At 40.3% G+C, this 25137-nt stretch overlaps 3 gene segments (V, D, J or C); all 3 read right to left on the bottom strand.

Moving 5' to 3' along the window:
• Nucleotides 1-207: 207 nt before the first annotated feature.
• The window catches only part of LOC131516894 (T cell receptor alpha variable 4-like), a 51490-nt gene continuing 26560 nt past the window's right edge, over nucleotides 208-25137 (bottom strand). The window contains exon 4 of the V gene segment in view: nucleotides 208-341.
• On the bottom strand, nucleotides 10605-11535 carry LOC131516896 (T cell receptor alpha variable 8-3-like). The segment is given in 2 exon segments: nucleotides 10605-11162; nucleotides 11271-11535. Coding segments are annotated over 2 exon segments (387 nt in total).
• LOC131516895 (T cell receptor alpha variable 8-3-like) lies at nucleotides 22212-23102 on the bottom strand. The segment is given in 2 exon segments: nucleotides 22212-22701; nucleotides 22826-23102. Coding segments are annotated over 2 exon segments (441 nt in total).

Raw genomic sequence — 25137 nt, 5'->3', positions numbered from 1 at the left:
TGGGCTGGGAGCCCAGCTGCAGTTTGGGGACAGGCTGCAGAGCAGCAGGGAGCACTGTGCCTCCACAGCACACAGATAGGTGGCTGAGTCTTCCTGCTGGGAGGCCCTGATGTGCAGGCTGCTGTGCCGGTCCTTAGTGTTCACCGTGCAGTTCAACCTCCCATCCTGCTTCATCCCTGAAACTATGTAAAACAGCCGGGTGAGGCCGCCGCCCCCGGGGTTCTGTCGGAACCACTGCACGTTGTTCACCGAGCTGGAAAAATTGCACCTCAGGGTAGAGCTGGCTCCCTCCTGGAGGCTCAGGGCTGCAGGTGTCTGCTCCACGTCCATCCCTCTCACCCCTGCTTGGAAAGACAAAACCAAACACAAAAGAAGTCACTGCAGAGCCACTGAGGCAGTTTTCAAACCCATAAAGTATTCCCGGGAACACCCGCTGAGGGTGTAGACCCTGCAGGAGCTCTGTGCAGCTCCCCCTCCACTGCGGGCTGTGAACCTCCCCCGCCCCCATCTGGGATGCCCCCACTCACAGCAAACCTGCATCCACAGAAGCCCCAGCAGGGCTCCCCGCTGTCTCTTCATGACTCCTTGTCTGGTCGCTGACGTGCTTTCACCCCTACTCTGAAGAGTGTAGAGTCTTGGGTCCAGAGAAGTTGTGTTGTCAACAGTCACCACGTCCCTCCAGAATCACTGAGCACCCATCACACCTGAACCCTGTCAGTCCCAGGACTGAGACTCCACCCACAGCGGCCCAGGGAGACTGCAGAGTAATCTGTCCAAAACTGTGCTTGCCAACGGTGCAGGGAGGAAGGGACGGTATTTCCAATATATGCACTCATAAGGGCTTTTTTTTTTCTTAAAACATGTTATGTGAGAAATTTGTAGGTTAGTGACTGAGGAAAGGTGAATGATATTTCTAGAAGAGTCAGTGTCTCAGTGAGTTACACAGAACCTTGGAAATTATAGAGAAGAGTGACCCCATTTCCCAAATTGCATAGTTGGACAATGTGAGAATTCAGTTATAAGAAAATTCTGACAAAGGAAAACTAGCTGATAGCATGCATTTTGTTTTGTTTTTTTAACGTTTATTTATTTTTGAGACAGAGAGAGACAGAGCATGAACAGGGGAGGGGCAGAGAGAGAGGGAGACACAGAATCTGAAACAGGCTCCAGGCTCTGAGCTGTCAGCACAGAGCCCGACGCGGGGCTCGAACTCACAGACCGTGAGATCATGACCTGAGCTGAAGTCGGACGCTTAACCGACCAAGCAACCCAGGCGCCCCTGATAGCATGCATTTTGTATTGCAGAAGCAAATACAATTTCTTGAAATCAGAGAGATCTAGAATCCAATACATATAGTCACCACCTCCACGGAAAATGATTCCAAGGGGCACCTGGGTGGATCAGTTGGTTAAGCATGTGACTCTTGATTTTGAGTCAGGTCATGATCTCATGATTTGTGAGTTCAAGACCAATGTGGGGCTTCTCACTGAGCGTGGAGCCTGCTTGGTTGGGATTCTTTCTCCCCCTCTTCCTCTGCCCCTGTCCTGTTTCCTCTCCCTCTCTCTCTCTCTCAAAACAAATAAATAACCTTTTTTTAAAAAAGACAATGATTCCAGCCAGAATTTGGTTGGTAAAAAATAGGATGTCTGCATAATGTCTACCCTGATTTAATTTCCACCTCTCTACCTCTCCTGTGCAACTCATGGGCACCTTGCTCACCCACAAAGCTGATTCTGGGCAGGCCACACAGTACTGGTCAGAGTAAATTCTGTCATCTCACTTTCCTTTGATTTTTCTCCTTATTTTTATTCTGTTTTCTTCTCTCCATTCTTCTTCCTTCCATTCCCAGCCAAGATATATGAAAAGGTATAATACAGAAATAATTTCTAAGTCAGTGGTTTGGGAGGATTTTACTCAAAACAATTTGAAAATTGTAAACACATCATGGGACATTTTCTGTTGAGCTACCTCATGCGTGCCCAGAAATATTATTTCCATACTGTGCTCAGAGAATCACCCCCACAGTGGTGTATAGAGATATAGCCTACAACCTCTTGAAGTTTATATGGAATAGCAGAACTGAACACCTGAGGTCAACTTTACACAAGCACGTTTACCCCTTCCCCCTCCCCACCTTTGCTATCTATAATTTGATTGACTTACATGTTTTCTGTTCTTGTCTCTTCTCCTACCATCAGAAAAAAAAAAAAAAAATCTTGTTTTTTTTTTTTGTAAAGCCTAGAGTGCCCCCTAGTGGCCCAATACAGTCCACAAAGACCACTTCAGACCACGCAATTCAGCAGGCACCCACCTCCAGCCCCATTCATTCTATGCTTCCTGATGAAGCAGATGATCAGAAAACAAAGTAACTGCTTAGACTGAGTGGCTGTTAAAAGTGAACCAAATCCTACTTTTAAAATGGAATTTAATGGAGGTCAATGTCATAAAATAATTTGGCAATTCTCATCTTCTGTTATTTGATTTGTTTTACATGGCTCAAAAGAGTTGCATAAACATTTGCTGAAGTTTTACCATAAATGAGGGAATTCACCAGGTGTTAGGAATATGTAAAAGGGATGAGACAGTAGATTCCAATCTACTGGGGAAGACAAAATACACATAACTAGAGTAGAGTCAAAGAATAGGACCCTAAGAGGAGTATGAACTAAAAAGAAATACTTACGTGTGGGGTGGTTGGACAAAGTTTATGAAGAAGGCAATTTTTCTCTATTTTCCTCCTTTTTGATGAGAGGAACGGAGGAAAATATAAACCTTTATAGGTTATTAGTTGTTACCTTATTGTTATTAATATTAAGGACAAGAATTCATGGGCACCTGGGTGGCTCAGTCATTAAGCATCGGACTTTGGCTCAGGTCGTGATCTCACAGTTTCTGAGTTCCAGCTCCGCATCAGGTAGCATTTGTCCCACTTTGAGCAGGCTCTGCTTCTCTCTCCCTCTCTGTCTCCCTCCTCTCTCTCTCCCTCTGTCTCTCTGTCTCTCTCTCTTTCTGCCCCCAGCTCACTTGCACCCTCTCCCTCTCTCAAAAAAGAGATTTCATGGATATGTGAATTACTACAGGAATGAAACACTACATAAAGACTAAAATCCCCTTTGACTACGACTCTCAATTCTTACCTTTTTATTATTCACCAATTTGACTTGATGCTTCCAGGTGTTTTACTGTAGATTTACACACATGTACCAATACATGAATCCACAGAAAATATAAGTGTAGTTTTATTTACAGGCTTTTAATACAAAATGACATATATTGTGCATATCTTTCTATAACTTACTTTATAACCTCAATAATGGGGTGTCTGGATGGCTCAGTCGATTGAGCATCCAACTCTATTTCAGCTCAGGTCTTAGGACCCATCCCCATTTCAGGCTCCATGCTGAGCATGGAGTCTGCCTATGACTTTCTCTCTCACACACACACTCTGCCCTTCTCCCCCACTTTCTTGCTCTCTCTTAAAAACAGAAAGAACTGGGGCGCCTGGGTGGCTCAGTCAGTTAAGCATCCAACTTCGGCTCAGGTCAGGATCTCGCGGTCTGTGAGTTCAAGTCCCGCGTCAGGCTCTGTGCTGACAACTTGGAGCCTGGAGCCTGCTTCGGATTCTGTGTCTCCCTCCTCTCTGCCCCTCCCCTGTTCATGCCCTGTCTCTCTCTGTCTCAAAAATAAATAAAACATTTTTTAAAAATTTAAAAAAATAAAAATAAAAAATAAATAAAAAATAAACAGAAAGGACCTTGGGTACCTGGGTGTCTCAGTTGGTAGAGCATTCAGCTTCGGCTCAAGTCATGATCTTCAATTCATGAGTTCAAGCCCCACCTTGGGCTCACTGTTATCAGTGCAGAGCCCACTTCAGATCCTCTGCCCCTCTCCCACTTGCACTCTCTCAAAAATAAATAAACATTTTTTTCAAAAAGAAAGAAGGAAACTAAACTCAATAATAAATCTTGGATGTCTTATTATGTTAACACACATACATCCTTCTGTCGCATTGTTTTCCATGTTATAAATATACCACCATTTATACATCCCTTCTTCTATTGATGAAGTGTTAAGATGTTGACTTTTTTATTATGAAATATAATACAACAATAAGCCCTTCTGAGCATTCTTCTTTATTCACATGTTTCTCAAGGTGCTGAAACTAGGAAAAGTGAAGGAATAAGCCATGAGGCTAGTAAATGAAAATGACTCCAGGCAGAGGGAAGGGCAGGGATGCTGTGCACGGGGACGGCGGCCACACACTCCCTTCTTCCCCACGTTGCTTAAGGGTCAAATGTATATCAAAGTGTTAGGACGTACCATTTACCTTAAAACTTTTTCAACACAGACAATAAGATATCATATATGTGTGCCACTTAAATTAAGCTTCAACTCTACGGAGAGGCAATGGCCCTCATCAAGAAAACAATTTGCAGAGGGGGTATCAGCTTGCATTGTGATGGAAAGCCATGGCACAGGAAACTACGATTCAGCTATCCATGTCTTGAGCAATACCTGAAACATTGCTAAATAACAGAGCATGATGGATATTAGGTTTTTATTGGCAAAAGTAGTGGCATATTAAATACCAAAATGAATGTTAGACATGGGTCTTTATTTTAAGTAATCTGTACACCTAACACAGGCCTTGAACTTACAGCCCCACAATCAAGAGTTGCATACTCCACCAACTGAACCTGCCAGGTGCCCAGACATGGGTCTTTAAATAAAGGTATGTAAGATATATGTTTTGGCTAGAATATTTTTTTTAATTTTTTAACATTTATTTATTTTTGAGAGACAGAGTGAGTCAGAGCACGAATGGGGGCTGGCAGAGAGGGGGACAGGGACACAGAATCCAAAGCAGGCTCCAGGCTCTGAGCTGTCAGCACAGAGCCTGACCCAAACCCACAGACCACAAGATCATGACCTGAGCCAAAGCTGATGCTTAACCGACTGAGCCACCCAGGTGCTCCATTGGCTAAAATATTTTAGAGACACATCCTACTCTTTCACCAACAGAATATAAAATGTGAGGGTAGTCTGTTCCTTGAAACTTTATGAATGGAATTAAAGATTTCACCCTTAATAGATCTTGTGTCCAGCCAGTGGTGGATACAGTTGAATGGATAAACCAATTGTGATATATTCATATAATAGGATACTCAGAGTAGAAAGTATAGAATGACTATGACTGATACACACAAGAACATGGGTGAATCATGTTTAATGAAAGAAACCAGGTATAAAAGAGTCCCTACCATATGATTTCCCTGATTTAAAGTTCTAAACAGGTAAATTAATCTATGGTGATACCAATAGTAATCATTGTCTTCAGGAGGGGGGGTGACTGGAAAGGGACACATGAAATCCTGCTCAGGGAAATGGAGTATTCTGTCTTCAGACTGTTTTAAAACTATCTTTGCCTTCCCATCCTATTTTAAAGACAGAAAAAAATCAGAAATAAGGATATAATAAGGAAATTACACAGAAGAAGGTGATTTGGAATTACAAGCTGCAGACACATTCTCATTAGTGAATGAATACCCATTTGTGTTTTAAGCTAAAGTAAAACGTTGTCAAAAGTTGATTAGAGGGGCGCCTGGGTGGCGCAGTCGGTTAAGCGTCCGACTTCAGCCAGGTCACGATCTCGCGGTCCGTGAGTTCGAGCCCCGCGTTGGGCTCTGGGCTGATGGCTCAGAGCCTGGAGCCTGTTTCCGATTCTGTGTCTCCCTCTCTCTCTGCCCCTCCCCCGTTCATGCTCTGTCTCTCTCTGTCCCAAAAATAAAAAAAATAAAAAAATAAAAACGTTGAAAAAAAAAAAAAGTTGATTAGAATTCACTTCTGTGGTATAATGAAATTTTGTGTCAAATATGGACAAAATGTGAAAAACTGAAATTACGTTCACTGATAACTCACATAACTCATATGGTATTTCCAAATTCCTCTTTATATAATCCTTTATCATGGAAGGTTTCTCATATTTATATAATAATCATATAAAACAATAAAGAAGTCGAATCTGCTTTGACATCTCAGGCAGAGTTGGGGAAGAGAAAATGGGGGATGCTCTCCAGCTGCTTGAGTGTCCTGGTGAATGAACAAAAGTGGTCCATTCAGGAGAGAGAAACTGCACAATAAATTGACTAGGGGAAACCTAAAAGAATTATTAACTACAACGGAATATTGGAGTAAAAAGGGAATGGCTAGTAGGAAGGAAAGAGGACTCCTACAGGAATAGGGGATGTAAAGTGTAGCCACTGCTCAGGGATACAATATGCAGGAAGAGGTTCCCATCCACTCCAGGGCTGAGACTCAAACTTTGGAGAAGACACACTTGTGGCTCACTGGATGGCAGAGAAGTCATTATGGTGCTGTAACAGTGGAACTTGCTGGATATCTACCCTTTAGGACATGCCAGAAAGCCATTCTTTGGAATGCTGGGAAAAGATGTTCACAAGAACATGTCTTATGGGAGGCACTCTTCTACAAACCCATCTAAAAATGGGGGTGCTAAGGGAAGCTGCTATCCCCTGGGTGCTGATGAACACTGACTTCCCTGCAGGAAGCTGGTGCGGGTGCTGGCATGGGCTGGTCCCTGGAGACTCCCCCAGGCTGCAGGAGCTTGCCAGAGGGAACACAGACCAGGAGGCAAATCTCTCTCCCTGCACTCTCTACTGAAAAAATCTAACGTTGTGCCAACTGGCAAAGAAAATATTTGAAGGGCCCAACTCTATTTTTAAGAGCAAGCAAAAGATGAATTGAAGCTGAGAGTCAATAAATCGATCTCACCCTTTTGACTACTCAGCTTGTATATGTAACCTTCTACACATATTTGAAACACATATAACAAGAAAACAACTCAATATTTTTACCTCCTTCAAGATACTGCTATCCTTCTTAGCAAGTGATAATTTCTCACCCCTTCCTCAAAATGAGATGCCTGGTTACAATTGTGCCACCACTGATGATATTAATAACTCTTCAGATTTAGAGCCCCTCTAAAATATTCTGTTACCGATACGCTAAAATGTAAAGTTAATTTCCAATAACTTGTATATAAATTGAAAGTGAGAAGGAGAGTAGAAGGAAAGGTTTCACACATACAAATAAGCCTACATAGACAACAAGCAAATACAAAATATGGAAAATACTATGACTTTGACTACACTTCACATGGTGAGCTTTGAATGACGTATAGAATTGTTGAAAACATATGTTGTACATATGAAACTAATCTAACATGTTAATTATACTTCCATTTTTCAAAGTACTAGAACTTTGCTTCTGTAATTAGTTACAAGGCTATAATTGATATCTGTGGCTTCTTTCATGAATCTCTACTCTATATTTCCCCCACCTCAGCCAATTTGGTTTGGGTGGCTGTAGTTTTCCATTAGGCTTTACCATGGGCATGAAATTACTAAGAGGCTTCAAACATAGTTTTTCTTGCTTCCGTTGTGTAGAAGCAACCCAATATCTTCTTAATCAGGACAAACCACTTCAGCCAAGAGATACTTTTCTTCATGTTGGTTCAATGACTGAGCTCAAAATGTCCAGAAGTTACTTTTATCATCCATTGAGTAGAGCAATTTTTTTGTCTCCTGGCAGAAGAATTTGTCTGTTAAGACTAAGTTCTCCAAATATACATAGCATAAACTTGCCAAGATGGGAATATCAAAGTCTGATAGTGGGTTGTTAGCTGCAATAGTGACAAAAGCCACTCCCACAACTACCTTTTGATTCCAGGACCCATGGATTCTGGCTATGTGAAAGACAGCAACACATAAAGTAACACAAACTTCTCTGATTTGAAACACATGTTAATTTCTACTAACAAAGTCTCATCAGTCAGGGTGTATCTCCCAACTGGCATTGTAACCCAGTCTTCAGTAATATATTCTGTCTTTCAATTAGGTTAGCCACTTCTGGGTGGTGAGGTATGTGGTAAGACTAGCTAATTACATGAAAAGTCAGAATTATTAGCTTGATTGCTAAAATACCTCAGCATTCCCACTTTATTCTTAATATAATTCTTTATTGTAGAAAGTTCCTCATAACTATCATATACACTCATAAATAAATAACAAACTATTAATAAAAGGGAAAAAGGGAAGGAGGGAGGGAGGGAGGGAGGCAGGCTTTGATTTTTCAGGCAGAATTAGGGTTGGGGAGGTGGGGGTATGATCTCCCAACTGCTCAGGGTCCTTGGTGTGAAACCTATTTTTTTTTTTCAAACTCAGCTTGAATTCAGAATCAAAAGAAATTGGTAATTCTTCTCCTACTAATCTGCATAATGTGCCCACCACAGTCCCTTTGGGAAATGTAGTTGAGCTGATAACAGCGAGTCACCTGAAAATAGAGGTAGGAGAGATTACGGTCCAAAAATAAAAAGGGACAGAGAGAAGAAGGACATTAAATGAATACACTTTTTTTATTCCAGATTTTGTCTCTAACACCTCCATTTACATTCCTTATGACTTCAAGCAATCACTCAAACACATTTATTACATATAACCATATCACCAAGTCCTAAAAATTACTGTTGATCTCCTGATGTATCCGTGGTGACCATCTACTTAGTCTGTCTATATTTTGAGGGCTCCTGGGCACTTATCTTTCTCTACATGACAGAGTAAGCCAAGAAGCAGTCTGAAAGCTCCCTCTTTCTCCTTCTCCCCTCTCTGCAGAGTATTTGTTATCTCCAAGACTTCAAGAACACAAGGACCATAAAACCTTCTTACACAACTCTTTCCATCCTACACAAAACAGGCTTATACTGAGTTATAAGTTTATCCTGGGTCCAGCGACCCCTATCTTCTCTGCAATTCTTATCAATATTTCTAGCAGAGTTGGCATTGCTAAATTTACTACATAATTAATTAGAATGATGTTAACATGTAAGAATCAATCTGTAGGGGTGCCTGGGTGGCTTTAGTCAGTTAAGTGTTCGACTTCAGCTCAGGTCATGATCTCACAGATCATGAGTTCAAGCTTTGCATTGGGATCTGTGCTGATAGCTCAGAGCCTGGAGTCTGCTTCGGATTCTCTGTCTCCCTCTCTCTCTGCCCCTCCCCTGCTCTCACTCTGTCTCTCTCTCTCAAAAATAAACATTAAAAAAGAATTAAAAAGGAATTAATTAAAATTTTAAAAAAAGAATCACTTTCTCATATTCCAACAATGAAATCAAACAAGAACAGGCTGAAAGCATTGAGAAAAAAAAAAGGTCCATTGCTGGACACAGCAAAAGAGATTATATCCACACCGTTCTGGTTGTAAATTTGTAGAATTTAACTTACAAAGTTGAGGTGTCTGGGTGGCTCAGTTGGTAGAGCATCCAACTCTTGTTTTCCACTCAAGTCATGATCTCACAGTTCACAGAATGTAGCCCCATGTCTGGCTCCACGCTGACAGTGCAGAGCCTACTTAAGATTCATTCTCTCCCTCTCTCTCAGCACCTTCCCTGCTCGTGCTCTCTCTCTTTCAAAAATAAAAATAGGGGCACCTGGATGGCTCAGGCAGTTGAGTGTCTGAGTTCGGCTCAGGTCATTGTTAGAGTCAGGCGTAAGGCAGGGTAAAGATAGGAGTCAGAGGCTAAAAAATTTTAGCAGTCAAAGGCTTTATTTGGGAACTAAGCTCTCGGACGAGGTTCCGTGACTCAGAGAGAGAGAGAGAGAGAGAGGAGTCAGGGAAGTTGCCCCCAGGTGTGGTGGGGTGGGGTTTTTAAGCTGCAGCGGTTCCGGGTTTAGGTCCAGGTGGGCCTTTTTCGCGTCAGGTCGTGCTGTCGCTCGGTGATTGGTTGACCTCCAATTCATTCTGGCGCGCTGCTCGGGGCTTTTCATTGGGTTGCCCTGGCAAGATGGCCGTCCCCTCTACTGTGGTTCCAAGGACATCCTAACAGTCATGATCTCACGGTTCGTTGGTTTGAGTCCCACATCAGGTTCTGTGCTGACAGCTCAGAGCCTGGAGCCTGTTTCAGATTCTGTGACTCCCTCTCTCTCTGCCCTCCCTCTCTTGTGCTCTGTCTCTCTCTGTCTCAAAAATAAACATTAAAAAATTAAAAATAAAATAAATAAATGAATAAATAAATAAAATTAAATAAATAAGTAAATAAATAAATAAATAACCAAATGAATAGGAGGCTACTTTTACAAGTGAGACAAAATCTTTGGGTAAACACTGATGGGCTAAAATCTTCAGCTTCCTGCACTATTTTAAATAGTTCCCAAAGTTAACATGACCATGACAGTTTTCTAAACCTTTCACAATTCTAATCAATCTCCAAAAACTGACCAATAATTTTCCAGAATCCCTTTTAAATGAGGAACTGACACGCAAAATATTCTGACACATTCTGACCAGCACAGTGAGATCTGTGGGGTGGGGGGTGGGGGGAAGAAGTTGAGGGGTCAAATTCCAAGAAAATGATCTGTGAATGAATAGAGAAACAAGCAGGCAAACTTTTCTGGGAAAGAACATGAGGAGTTCATGTTTTGTTTTCTGGGTTGGCTGACAGAAGAAATGATAAATGAAAACTCATATAGTTAACCTTGAGGTCAACCTCAAGGCTAGTCTTTGAGCATCTTGGTATTGTATGATCAGAACACTATCTTCTCCATCATTCTGTAATACTATTTATTATCATGTAGTTTCTACAAAGACCAAAAACCTGCTAAATTAAGTTTATCAGACATGGAGTTGTAGAATTATATAGAAATATCTGAGTCTGCTCAGCTCTATTTGCCTCATTTGGCATCATACAGCAAGAGATCTCTGATAATACCACAGGAAGAGACCGTCAGTCTCCAAAAACTCCCCTACCATGGTGGTTTGTGTTCAGCTCCCCCTGCAGTCCCAGACACTGTGTCACGCACAGCACAGAAGTACTTGGCTGCATCGCTGCCAAGGGCTCGGGATTTCCTCAGGTGGAAGGTGGTTTCATGGTTCTTAAATTCAGCCTCAAAACCTTTGATGCCTTTAACCAGGGTGTCCCCTGAAAAGTACTTCAGTAGAAACTGGAGTCCTTGGTTGGGGTGCTGCATGTACCAGAAGAGATAAGGAATTCCACTTGAGGAATAGTTGCACCTCAGCTCCAGAGGGGCTCCTTCAGAGACAGTGACATGGACATCAGGCTGCGTCACTGACTGGGCTCCGGTGTCGCCTGCAAAATCAGTGTTGTATCAGTGAAAGCAGTGCACACTTCACAATGAAAAGTCAGTATTTCCAGCCGAATCTGTACAACTATAGACTAATATGAAATTTTACTCACGCAGGGCAAATATCCCCAGTGTTGAGATAAGCAACAGGAACATGGCCGAGCAGTAGAAAGGCAGTGGGCTCTTCTCAGGAAAATCTCCCCTGAGCAGACAGGAAACTGGCTGAGGAAACCAAGCCCTCGGACATAAGAAGGGTGGAGAAAGTAAAGTTGGACAGGTTCCTTGCTGAGATAAAAATGCAAAAGCTGCTGCGATGAGCCTGGAGCTTTCTGACGGATGATTCTTGTCCCTGTCTCTGTCTGCAAAGAGCTCAGCCAGCTGCAGGGGGGAGGGCGTGAGCAGATGATGTTGACAACAAGATCTCTAGTTTGTGCAGCATCGTCCCCTGGAGGCCCCTCCAAGAACTAGTTTATGTGTTCCTTCTGTTTTCTGAGGTATGAAAAGTTCTGCACAATATATTTCTTCCTTCCCAAACCTATGATGGTGTATTCTTCCTGGAGTCTGTTAGAAATGAGGTGTCATATAAAAGTAGACTAACAAGTAATTTCACTGAAAAATCAGTTTTTTTAAAAAATATATCAGACTCGGAATTCAAGTTACAACCCAACATTTAAAATGTTTAAGATGCATTCAACCCTTATCAAAATACCACCAGCATTTTTCACAGAGCTGGAACAAAAAATCCTGAAATTTGTATGGAACCACAAAAGACCCCAAATGGCCCAAGCGACCCTGGAAAAAGAACAAAACTGGAGGCATCACGATTTGGGATTTCAATTATGTTACAAAGCTATAGTCACCAAGACAGCTTGGTATTGGTATTGGTACAAAAATCAACATGCAGATCAATGGAACACAATAGAAAACCCAGAAATGGACTCACAACTATATGGTCAACTCATCTTCAACAAAGCAGGAAATAATATCCAACGGGAAAAAAAGACAGTCTCTTCAACATATGGTGTTGGGAAAACTGAATGGCGACATGCAGAAGAATGAAATAGACCACTTTCTTATACTACACACAAAAATAAATTCAAAATGGGTGAAAGACCTAAATGTGAGACAGGAAACCATCAAAATCCTAGAGGAGAACACAGGCAGCATCTCTCTGACCTCAGCCACAGCAACTTCTTACTAGACACATTGCCAAAGGCAAGGGAAACAAAAACAAACGTGAACTACTGGGACCTCATCAAGATAAAAACCTTCTGCACAGCAAAGGAAACAATCAACAAAACTAAAAACCTACAGAATGGAAGAAGATATTTGCAAACAACATATCTGATAAAGGGTTAGTATCCAAAATCTATAAAGAATTTATGAAACTTAACACCCAATAAACAATAACCCAGTTAAATGGGTCAAAGACATGAATAGACACGTTTCCAAAGAAGACATCCAACTGGCTAACAGATACATGAAAAGATGCTCAACATCACTAGTCATCAGAGAAATAGAAACCAAAACCACCGTGAGACATCACTTCATATCTGTCAGATGGCTAAAATGAACAGCTCAGGAGAGAGCAGATGTTGGCTAGGATATGGAGAAAGAGGAACACTTTTGCACTGTTGGTGGGAACACAAACTGGTATAGCCATTCTGAAGAACAGTATGGAGGTTCCTCAAAAAATTAAAAATAGAACTACCCTATGACCCAGCAATTGCACTACTAGGAATTTATCCAAAGGATACAAAAATGTTGATTTTCTGGGGGGAGGGTTCACATGCACCCAAATATTTATAGCAGCACTACCAACAATAACCAAATTCTGGAGACAGCCCAAATGTCTATCCTCTAAGGAGTGGATAAAGAAGACGTGGTATATATATATACATATGTATACACACACACACACACACACACACACACACACACACAATGGAATATTACTCAGCCATAAAAAAAGAATGAAATCTTGTCATTTGCAATGACATGGATGGAGCTAGAATGCATTATGCTAAGTGAAATAAGTCCATCAGAGAAAGATAAATACCATATGATTTCACTCATATGTGGAATTTAAGAAACAAACAGACGAACATATGGGAGGAGGGGAAGAGAAGAGAGGGAAACAAACCACAAGAGACTCTTAAGGTTAGAGCACAAGGGGTTGATGGAGGGAGGGAGGTGGGGAGTAGGCTAAATGGGTGATGGGTATTTAAGGAGAGCACTTGTGATGAACACTGGGTGTTGTATGTAAGTGATGAATCACTGAATTCTACTCCTGAAAGCAATATTGCACTGTATGTTAACTAACTAAAATTTAAATTTAAAAAAAGGGTGAAAAAAGATGCATTCCAAAATTATTCAGCATACAAAGAACCAGAAACATTGACCAATATCTAAGTGAAAGATAATCTACAACTGCAAATGTCAAGATGACTAAGATGCTGGAACCAGTAGACAAAGAAGTGAAAGCAACTTTTTAAACTGTATTCCCTGAAGTAAAAGGAAGCACATTTGAAATGAATGATAAAATGGGCATTCTCAACAAAGAAATAGAAATGACAAAAAGAAGCAAATGGGAATTTTAGGACTGGAAAATACAATACATGAAATAAAATCCCACAGTAAGGGCTCAATAGCAAAATGAAGAGGACAGTGAAAGAGTAAGTGAACTTGAAAACAGATCAGTAGAAATTATCTAACTCAATGATTACCAATGAAGGATGACTCTTCCTCCCCGAAGGAGACATTCCTTAAATCTGGGCACACTTTTGGTTGCCACAATTTGGGGGGTAGAGTACTAGTGGCACCTAGTGGGTGGAAGCTAGGCATATTTCTAGGAAGTCTGACAATTAGGGAGGACAGCCTCCTCCCACAATAAAAAGTTATTTGACCTAAAATGTTAATAGTGCCAAAGTCAAGAAACCCTGATCAGAACTTCAGAACAAGGAAAAAAAATTGAAATAAAAATGGACACAACCCTGAAGACCTGTGCAACAATATCAAAAAGTCTAAAATATACGTCAGTAGAGCCCCAGAAGGAGAGGATAAAGAGATTAGAGCAGAAAACATGCTTGAAAAGGGAATCGCCAAAAACTTGCCAAATTTGATGAAGAACATAAATATAAAAATTCAAGAATCTTGGCAAACTCTGAACAGGATAAAACCAAAGAAAATTGCACCTAAACACATCATAACTGAACAATTGACAAGCAAAAATTATATAATAATATATATAATATGTGCAAAATAACATATATATAACATTGGCTAGAGAATATATATATATATATATATATATATATATATATATATACTTCAAGTATGTGCATTTTATTGAACTTCAATTATAGATTAGCAAAAGGCAAATGCCATACCTAAGATTGGTCATCCAGTCTTTATGTATATGTGTATATATTGCAGCTAGAAAAGGAAGCAAGACATTGTACATTATATTGGAGAGCAATTATTTTAATGACCATGGATTTCTCATCACAAAACACGCAGACAGTGAAACAGCATCTTGAAGGCACAGAACAACAACACCTATCAACACAAAATTACAGATCTGGTGGAAAAACCTTTCTGAAATAAAGGTGAAATAAAGATGGTTTCAGTTGAAGAACAACCAAAAAATATAGATTTATTTTTCTTTAAGTTTTAAAATGCATACAGCTATTTCAAGCAAATATTATAACATTCAGTGGTAAGGTTTTCAATGTGTATAAATGTGATAAATATGAACAACTATAACAAACTTCAGGACTGGTGGATAAAGAGCTATATAGTGCAAGATTTCAACATTTTACATGAAACAGTATATTATTAACTCTCAGTAGTCTCTGAATAATAGGTATATACATTGTAATCTCTAAAACCAACACTCAAAACATGCAAAGAGATATAGCCAACAGCCAATATATAAAACGGACTATTAGAAAGTATTCAAGTAATCCAAAAGAGTCAGGAAAAAAAAGAGAAGAGAGAACCAAAAAATAAAGATAGGGCATGAAAAACAATAATAAAACAGAAAAACAGTAATAAAATAGTATGCATGCAGTACCTAAATCTATGAAAGTAATGCACAGCAACAGAGAGAAGATGATTTTCTGAGGTCACAGGTAGAGGGAGAGAGACACCCATTGGGGATGATGGAAAGGTTCATTACCTTGATTGTGGCATATACATAAATTGAAACTGATCAAATTGTACACTTCATTTATGTACAGTTTATTGTACTTCAATTCTAGATTAGCAAAAGACAAATGCCGTACCTAAGAGATTGGTCATTCAGCCTTTACGCTTATCGATTTGTGTCCCTTCTACAATTCCCAACACGAATCCCGATGAACTAAAAATTAACTCTAGGAGGGCACTTGTGATGATCACTGGGCGTTGTATGTAAATGATGAATCATTGTTCTACTCCTGAAACCAATATCACACTGTAGGTTAACTAACTAGAATTTAAATACATTTTTTAAAGGAAAAAAAAAAACTGTTTTCCCCCTTCTTCCTACTCCAGTGTCCCAAATCCTAAGGAAAATGTGTCTTGGGCCGTTTTGTATTAAACTCATTAAAACTCTCCACTATTTTGCAACAAAAATGAAGCCAGAAAACACTCAGGAGGTGCTCAGATGTGTCTCCATCTTTCCTCCAAGTATACTGCCCAAGCCTGCCTCCAAATCTAGCTTCTCTACCCTCCATCCTTTTCTGCCACATGATAGGGAGACTCCAGTCTACTACTGCCCTGCTCATCAGAGACCAGACTTGGCTCTGCTGCATATATTATATCTACTCAAAGAGTCAGGATGCATGTGTGAGGAGAAAAGCCAACAAGACTTTCTTCAGTCAGATCTACAGTTGCTCAAAACTTCTGATTAACTTCTTGTTCAATCTTCTCCTTACAACTGGCAATGTGATCTATGTACATCATTATATAATATAGAGTGATCTACGATCTATATATATATCTATACATATATATATCTATATAGATATAGATATAACATAGTACATATATATGTACTACTATATATAATATAGTGTATATATAATATAGAGTACACATATATAATATACAGAGTACTATGTATGTAATACAGAGTACTATATATATACATATATATGTGTATATATATATAATATAATATATGTATGTATATATAGATAATATAGAGTACATAAGTATTTTATATTAAAACTTAAGACATATGCTTGGAGAACCTGCATTTGAGTTCTGGCTTTGCTACTAACAACCTTTGAGATTATGGATGAGTGACTTAAATTCTTTGTGCCTCAGGATCCTCATATATACAAGGAGCATAGTTATAGATATAACAATTTCTGAGAGAATTACATGGTATGATGCACATAAAGGGCTTAAAATAACGGTAAAAGGAGTGATCCCTCAGGATATAACCTAACAAAGGGCAGCAAATTTTGTCTGTTCTATGTATTATTCTTTGTTGAATAGATTTGATTAATGAAAAAAATCAGTAGCTTTTTTGTGGTAGCAGTAATGGGTTTTCTTACTCATTTGTTAATTTAGCAAATATTTGAAGAGATTTTACTATGGTGCAGGCACTATTCCAATTGCAACAAATACAACAATTTGACTTTAATCTGCATGGAGAACATCAGTTTAAGTCTGCCATGTGAATTTCCTGAAAAGATAATGTAAGAAATGTTACAACTTCTCTTTCCACATGTGGGGTCATATGTAGGACTCTCTGCTCCTCCTTTATTTCTTATTTTTCTTTCTTCCTTTAAGAATCTATTGTTTCTCATAAAAGACTCTTAAATCTAGAGAACAAACAGTGGGTTGCTGGAGGGGTTGTGGGAGGGGGGATGGGCTAAATGGGCAAGGGGCATTAAGGAATCTACTTCTGAAATCATTGTTGCACCATATGCTAACTAACTTGGATGTAAATTAAACAGTAAATAAAAGGTGTGGGGCGGGGGGGGGGAAGAATCTATTGTTTCTTGGGCTGCAGCTTCCCTAGAAATCATTCTTTTTTGCCCCAGCTTGTCAGGGAGACTTAAGGCATTTGCAACCTCATCTGTTATGGGTGTGTCTTTAAATATAATGTTTCCCTGGATGACCTGGAACAAGGTCGAAGGGCTAGAATCTCATGCAAGGATGAACACATAGACCATTACATTGATCCTAATTTTATACTTTCAAAAGCACAAATTTCAGCCATGATTGAAGAACTATGGTGACAGACTTGGTTTTGGCTCTCACCATTGAAGGCCTGTTTACTTCTTGTTTTTCCGCCGTGTTCTCAGAGTTAATTTGGATGACTGTCACACCAACAAAAGCACCTGGGGTGAACAGTGGGTGACAACACAGTAGACTCTCTCCTGTTTCCTAAACCAGAGTGGTCGATAAGCTCAGACGCTCAGCATCTGGGCCCCTGTTTTGCTCAGAGTTTACGCTTAGCTCCCTCTGCAGTCCCTGTCACTGTGTCCCTCAGGGCACAGTAGTACACAGCCGAATCTGACACTTGCACTGAGGATTTCTTCAAGTAGAAAGAATTTGGTTCTTTGTGGTAGGTGGCTTCAAAACCTTTGCTGCTTCCCTTCTCGTTGGCTTTCGAGGCTTTCAGGAGGAGCTGTGGACCTTCTCCGGGATACTGGACACACCAGAAAAGGGCAGGGTACTGTGTGGTTTCATAAGAGCAGTTCACAGTCAGAGAAGCCCGCTCTGAGAGGGTCATCTGGCCTTCCATCTGGGTCACTGAATCTCCCTTGCTTCCTCCTGAAACAAAAACAAAACAGTAGTTCTGGTCACCTCAGGCATGATCTGGGTTCTACCTCTTACAGAAAATTGTAGTTAAATATGACACCAATATAATGGAACGAAAGCTTTTAGGCTTTATGTGCCATCTTACCTACCAAACATTAATAACAGCACAAGCAGTGATCCTGGAGAAGAGCTCATTCTTAAGATCTGTGGTGTCCTTGCGTCTTGACTGCTTAGTGGGAGAAAAAGTTAAGTTTACAGAGGAGGATGAGTGTGAGCTCAGAATAGAAGCAGGAAATGTGTGTGTGTGTCTGAGGAAGATGCACCCCCCTTGTGGGCAAGGTAATAAACTCAGAGCCATGTTAACCTATGAACTTGTTCTCCTTTCAAGAGTCTTATATCTTCACCTCTGGCTCTATTTTTATGACACCTGTTAGCTATCAAGATGGTCCTTTGTAAATCTAAAGAATAGTTGGTATTTTTCATGAATCTGTTTTTCCCAGCACACTGCCTAACATGGAAGCTCCAAACTGAGACATTTCCAAGAAAAATTCTATTTTACTTTTTCTCTTTTAGCCATTTTGAGCCTCTTAGTGATACACTGAAATATTATGTAAGTTTTAGGTTAAAGTCAGAGGAATGTCAATAACACATATTCAGTCGTTAATAGATTTGGGATAGAAGAACTTAAACTTTTTTTCACTACTCTATTCCCACACCTAGAACAATGTTGGACACTTAGCAGGTGGCCAACAAATTTCTTAAGTGCACAAATAAATGAATAGACAAATGGTTGAGGAATTCCTGCTACCCGAATTACAATATTGCTTCACATCTAAGACATCAATTATGAGACACACAATTTAATAAAAGCTTCCAAAAGGAAAAGGTAAATTTTATATTTATATACATTAAAAAGTAAAAAAAATATATAACTCTGTATTGGAGAAATATGATTATTAAAGTTATGGAATATCCATAAAACTATCTGGCATTATTTTCTTCTCCCTTGGGATTTTAAGGATTCTCAGATAATCTGATTGGTCTGTGTACATCAGGAGAAATGCTCTGACACTAAACTTTAAGTGGAAATTTTGCCTCAAGCATGCTCTCTGCATATGTCCATCTACCAACATTATTGGCCAATATAATATATATAAGTTCAACAAAATTGCTTTTACCACAGGATAGGATATGCAGATAATATGGATTTGCCTCAGAAAACAAAAGGATGAGCTCAATCTCAGCTTCTAGTGTTGGTAGGGACATGTCTGATGATATACAGAAACATTTTATAGCAAGGGTGAGACTTCTCTGTAAATACAAGTCAGTTGGGGGGCATCTGAGGGGCTCAGTCAGTTAAGCGGCCGACTCGTGATTTCAGCTCAGGTCATACTCATGGTTCCTGAGTTTAAGCCACAAGTTGGACTCTATGCTGACAGCATGGAGCCTGCTCAGGATTCATTCTCTCTCTCTCTCTCTCTCTCTCTCTCTCTCTCTCTCTCTCTCTCTCAAAAATAAACATTTAAAAAATAAAAATTAAATTAAAATAAAATAAAAACAGTTGGTCGTCAACTCAAAAGTACAAATTTGGAGAGCTCTCCACTTAAAAAAATCACAATCTCTAGAAGTTAGACTCGAGGAAGTTAAAAATCTCAAGTGGTTTGTGATGGAGCCAATATCAAACAAATTGACAACATAACCTTTAGGAACCCTGAACTAAGAGGACATTTGAGGTCTCTGTGAAGCATTTCTGGGGTCAGCAGGAGAAAACGCCTCCATTCTTCACAGAATTTTAAAACTGTTCTCTTTTCATGGTAGTATTGATGTCGCAGCTGCAAAAACAATTACTGCTTACTCTCACTATTATTGCCCATTCAACTTAGAACAAAAACTCCAGATGTTCCCAGGACAAACTTAGAGAAAAGGATGCCTTCTATCCGTCAAGTCCCGTTAATATTTATCTTTGAACATGGAAGCCTTTTTTAGTGTACTTCCTGGAAAACTTCCCCTCCATGAATTCAGAGAAGGCAGCTACATGGTCCTGTATCAAGCTATATGTAGTAACAAGCTTCAGATTCAGGTAGAAAATTTAGATCTGGATATTGTTTCAGTTCATAATTTCTTCTCTCTCTTCCTTTTCCCATCTACTCCATGTCACATCTCTGTGAGCAAGCAGTGTCTCCCTCCTTTGTCCCTAGCCCTTTGTCTCATGCCTCTACCCTACCCCAGCTGGAGTCAAAGTAGAAATAACCCGCGAACAGTCTCGGCTTCCATCACTTCCTTCACTTATTCAAGTCAACCTTGCCCCTTGCTTTTGTTGTGTCGCAAAATGAGGGAATCTATCATCCATACCATGAGTTCGTAAGTAGAGGAATGTCATAGAGGAATTGTAGCAGTAGATTTGAGTGGAATGTGTCAGAACTGTGTGATCATAATGAAAATTGCTTAAAGCTAACTACTAGCTAATAACAGATTTTATTCAGACGTCCTGACTTCAAGAGCACAAGCTCTGCTTAAGGAACCTAGATTTACCCAAATGTATTAGTCAAAAGTCAGTCAGGAAAACAGAAACAAATCCAAATATTTTAAGTAGAAAGAAATTTAACACAGTGAATTAGACATATAGACATTGGAAGATCTGATGAAGCAAAGATGGCAAGACTGATGACCTGAAACTCTGAAGTATAGTATTGCAGAAATGCTTCTCAATTACAGAACTTAAACTAGATGATAAAAGAAAGGGATTGTGGGAAATGTAGTTTGGGTTTCTCCTCAGCAAAGTGGGGAAGTGTATTATAAAGGGATAAGGAAGGGGCACCTGGGTGGCTCAGTCAGTTAAGTGACCAACTCTTGATTTCAGCTCAGGTCATGATCTCATGGTTCATGGGATCAAGCCCCACGTCAGACTTTGTGCTGACAGCGTGGAGCCTGCTTGGGATTCTCTCTCTCTCCCTCTCTCTCTCTCTCTCTCTCTCTCTCTGTCTCTGCCCCTTCCCTGCTCATGCTCTCTCTCTCTCTTTCACTCTCTCAAAATAAATAAACTTTAAAAAGATAAAATAAAAATAAAGGGATGAGAAAGATCTGATGGACAGCATACAGAGAAGTACTTCTGTTAACTCAGTCCTTATGTAAACCTAGAGGCACTAGCTGAACTGTGTTTTGGAATCAGAACTCTGCAGTAATTAGACCAGATAGCAGCTGAATGTGGAGTATGACCCCTATAACATTTCATAATTGTCATTTAGAATTTTTGTCACTTTTTTCTTTTTTTTTTTTTGTCACTTTTTTCAAAATAGGGGGGGCTGAACATGAAAAGAACCACCACACATGAAGAGCAGGAGTTAAGCTAATGATAAATACATTGCCTTCTATTATTACATGAAAGTCTTAAGCCTTTATTTAAAAAACCTCACAGTGAGTTTAGAATTCTTCACTAATTGAAGCTCCTGAAGCTAAGTTTTTCTTGTCCTGTCAATTCCTCACAGATTTATTGTCTATTTGCTAAAAACTCTAAATGTTGCCTGCCTTGGTCATTTCTTTAGATTTCAATTTCATTAGTAGGCCTCCATGGACAAGTAATAAAATTCTGGATTTTTTTCTCCTGTTAATGTCTCGTGTAAATTTAATTATCTGTCCAGCTGGAAGAAGCTTGGACCAGGAAAATTTCTTCCTCCCCTTCAAATGCCAAACAGTAAGAAACAGTTTTTAACATTCTAATGGTAAACTCATTTGAAAATAGAACAACAGTAAAAAAAAAAAGAAAAAAAAAAAAAGAAAACAATGACATCATTTGTCAGAAAATTGGCCAAAGTTACTATCCCACCAATTTTGAAGATTTCTGATACAGATTTGTAGAATTTAAGATATCAAAACAATGGAAACCTGTCATTATAATTGGTAAAAATAAACGATCTTAACTTTAAAATAAGTAGAATCTGGCATCTAGATTGTCTCCTGCACCCTTAACAGTCCTTGAAGAAATACTAAAAAATATGCATTATTCACCATTCTTTCTGCGACATTCCCAGTAAGTTGCTAAAAATCTCCATAAGTACACTGTATTCTGAGCTACTCACCACCCCAATCAACTCCTCCCTCCTAGATGGGCGCCTAAAAATGAGGGGAAATACCAGCACAGAGTGGATCCAGGAAGAAAGATTCCAACAAAATGATCTTAAAATTACCAAGTTGGGAAGGCAGTAAGTTTGTAAGAAGGAAATAAGCTACGAAAGGAGTTCACCTTGTTCAGTTTATTGAAAGATACAATTATGAATGAAAAGTAAAATGCTCCCGTGCTGTGTCCCAACTCTCATATCCAACAGGTTGGAGCAGATCTGCCCCACACTTGCTCAGCCAGTCCCTGAATGCCTCTGTACTGTGTGTCCTACTATGTCAGAATCCAAAACCTTTCAGATGCACTTAGCCTCCTTAGTGCCTCAAGAGGTTTGTGTTCAGCTCCCCCTGCAGTCCAAGGCACTGTGTCACTTGCAGCACAAAAGTACTTGGCCGAGTCGCTCCAGTGGGCCGAGTGTTTCCTCAGGTGGAAGGAGGTTTCATTCTTCCTAAATTCAGCCTGAAAACCTTTGATGCCTTGAACCAGGACATTTGGTGGCCCTGAAAAGTACTTGAGGAGAAGCTGGAGTCCTTGGTTGGGGTGCTGCACGTACCAGAAGAGATTAGGAGTTGCCCCATAGGAGTAGTTGCACCTCAGCTCCAGATGGGCTTTTTCAGAGACAGTGACATGGCCATCAAGCTGGGTCACTGACTGGGCACTGGTGTCTCCTGCAAAATCAATGTTGTATCAGTGAAAGCGGTGCAGACTCGGTTATGAAAAGTATTTCTACTAAAATTTGAGTAAGAAAAGTTACTTCTGTAGAACAAGGGACTATAATAGGATATTACTCACTCAGGGAAAAAAGCATCCCCAGTACTGGGATGAGCAACAGGAGCATGGCTGAGCAGTGAAGACACGGCAGGCTTCTTTCTGGAAGATCTCCCCTGAGCAAGCAGGAAAGCGGCCGTGGAACCCAGCTCTTGGAAATAGGAGATGTGAGTAAGGTTGAACTAGATAAGTCCCTTGTTTAGGTAAAAATACAAGAACTGCTCAGATGATCTCGAGTATTTTCTGACCTCTGAATGTCTCACTTGTCTTAACCTCCAAGAACTCAAAAAGCAGGCTTCAGCCCCCTAGCTCCAGGGAGGAGGAGCGGAGGGGAAGGTGCTGAGAGCTTCAGCACCTCTAGTTTGTGCAACATCGCCCACTGGAGGCCAGACACAGGACAGAGGCTCCAGACAGCCTGCGAAGCTAATCTGTGCTTCCCTTCTATTTAGAGACACATCAAAAACTTCCACTGAACAGATTTTCTTTCTTCCCTAACATATAATATATTGTCTTCTGTAGTTGGTAATATTAATCCTTGTCTCTGTGAATAATAGGGCCTGTAAAATAGAGGAGTAATTTACAGAGAAACTGATTATACAGTAAGACTATCAGACTTCAGAATGCATCAGAGTTTTCATGTAGTAGCTGTGGAGTCATTCTTTTTTTTTTTCAATTTTTTTTTTAATTTTTTTTTTTAACGTTTATTTATTTTTGAGACAGAGAGAGACAGAGCATGAACGGGGGAGGGTCAGAGAGAGGGAGACACAGAATCTGAAACAGGCTCCAGGCTCTGAGCTGTCAGCACAGAGCCCGACGCGGGACTCGAACTCACGGACCGTGAGATCATGACCTGAGCCGCAGTCGGACGCTTAACCGAGTGAGCCACCCAGGCGCCCCTTTTTTAATTTTTTTAATGTTTATTTATTTTTGAGAGAGAGAGAGACAGAGCACGAGTTGGGGGGGTGGGGCCTTTAGAGAGAGAAGGAGACACAGAATCCAAAGCAGGCTCCAGGCTCGGAGCTGTCAGCACAGAGCCTGACGCTGGGCTGGAACTCACCAACTGTGAGATCATGACCTGAGTCTGAGTAACTGACTGAGTCACCCAGATGCCCTGGAGACATTCTGTAAGCAGAGATAATCAGATTAGTGTCCCCAGGCTGAGCTTTGGATAGCCTTACTGGCAGTAAGCCTCAGGCTGAGAAGCCGATATAGTAGGATGCTAGAATCAAGACATCCGCGGGACTGCTCCTTTTCTGAAACCTCTGGGGGTAAAATTGGTTTTTTACATTTCCCAGGTTCTAAAGGCTGCCCACATTCCTTCACTCATGGTCCCCTTTTCCATCTTCGAAGCCAGCAGTGCTTCATCTCTGATCATTCATCCAGAGTCCCATTTCCCTCTAACCAGTACAGGGAAGTTTCTCCGATTTTAACTACCCATGTGATTAGACTGGATCTACCTGAATAATCCAGAGTGATATTCCTATCTCAAAGTCCTTAACCGAACCCTCTCTGCAAAGCAATTGATTAAAAAACAGACCAATTTAGGGGCTCCTGAGCGGCTCAGTCTGTTAAGCTTCCAACTCTTGCTTTGGGCTCAGGTCATGATCTCACAGTTTGTGAGTTCAAGCCCCGCATCAGGCTCTGCGTGGACAGCTGTAAGCCTGCTGGGATTCTGTCTCCCTCTCTCTGAGCCTTGCCCTCTTGCTCTCTATCTCTCTCTCAAAATAAATAAAAATAAACTTAAAAAAAAAAAAACAGACCAACTTAAACAATGACACAAAAGGTACCTAACAGGTGCACAATCCTTCACTCATATGGTATGAAGGGACAGCAAAGAGGATTAGCCATAAGTAGATGTAGGAGCCACCAAGAGTAAGCTGCCTCAAAATGTACCATTTGAGCATGTTGATTATTTTAAATAAAGATTACTGAAGAGACAGCCTGTGCAAGAAGGACACTCTTGGGGTACCTGGCTGCCTCAGTTGGAGGAACATGCTACTCTTGATCTTGGGGTTGAGTTCAAGCCCCACATTGGGTATAGAGATTATTTAAAAATAATATCTTTTAAAAAAATAAAACAGAAAAAAACAAAGGACACTCAGACCCTCCTCTGTCCCCCTGAAAGCTGGAAATAAATCTCCCATGTGAAAGGCGCCCTTTCTATACCAGGAGGTAAAGAGACATCTTATCACCAGAGATAGGAAATTAATGGACAAGGATGCTATATAAACAACGCTTGTTACTTTTTACTAATCTACTGCCCAGGCCAAATTCCATTTAGAATTCCTTACTAATTGAAGCTCCTAAGGTAAGGAGTTTCTCCTTTGTTGTCAATG

The sequence above is a fragment of the Neofelis nebulosa genome, chromosome 7 (assembly GCF_028018385.1).
Source record: "Neofelis nebulosa isolate mNeoNeb1 chromosome 7, mNeoNeb1.pri, whole genome shotgun sequence".
Taxonomy (NCBI): domain Eukaryota; kingdom Metazoa; phylum Chordata; class Mammalia; order Carnivora; family Felidae; genus Neofelis; species Neofelis nebulosa.
Note: the sequence above shows the minus strand (reverse complement) of the source record. Positions and strands in the feature narration are given on the sequence as shown.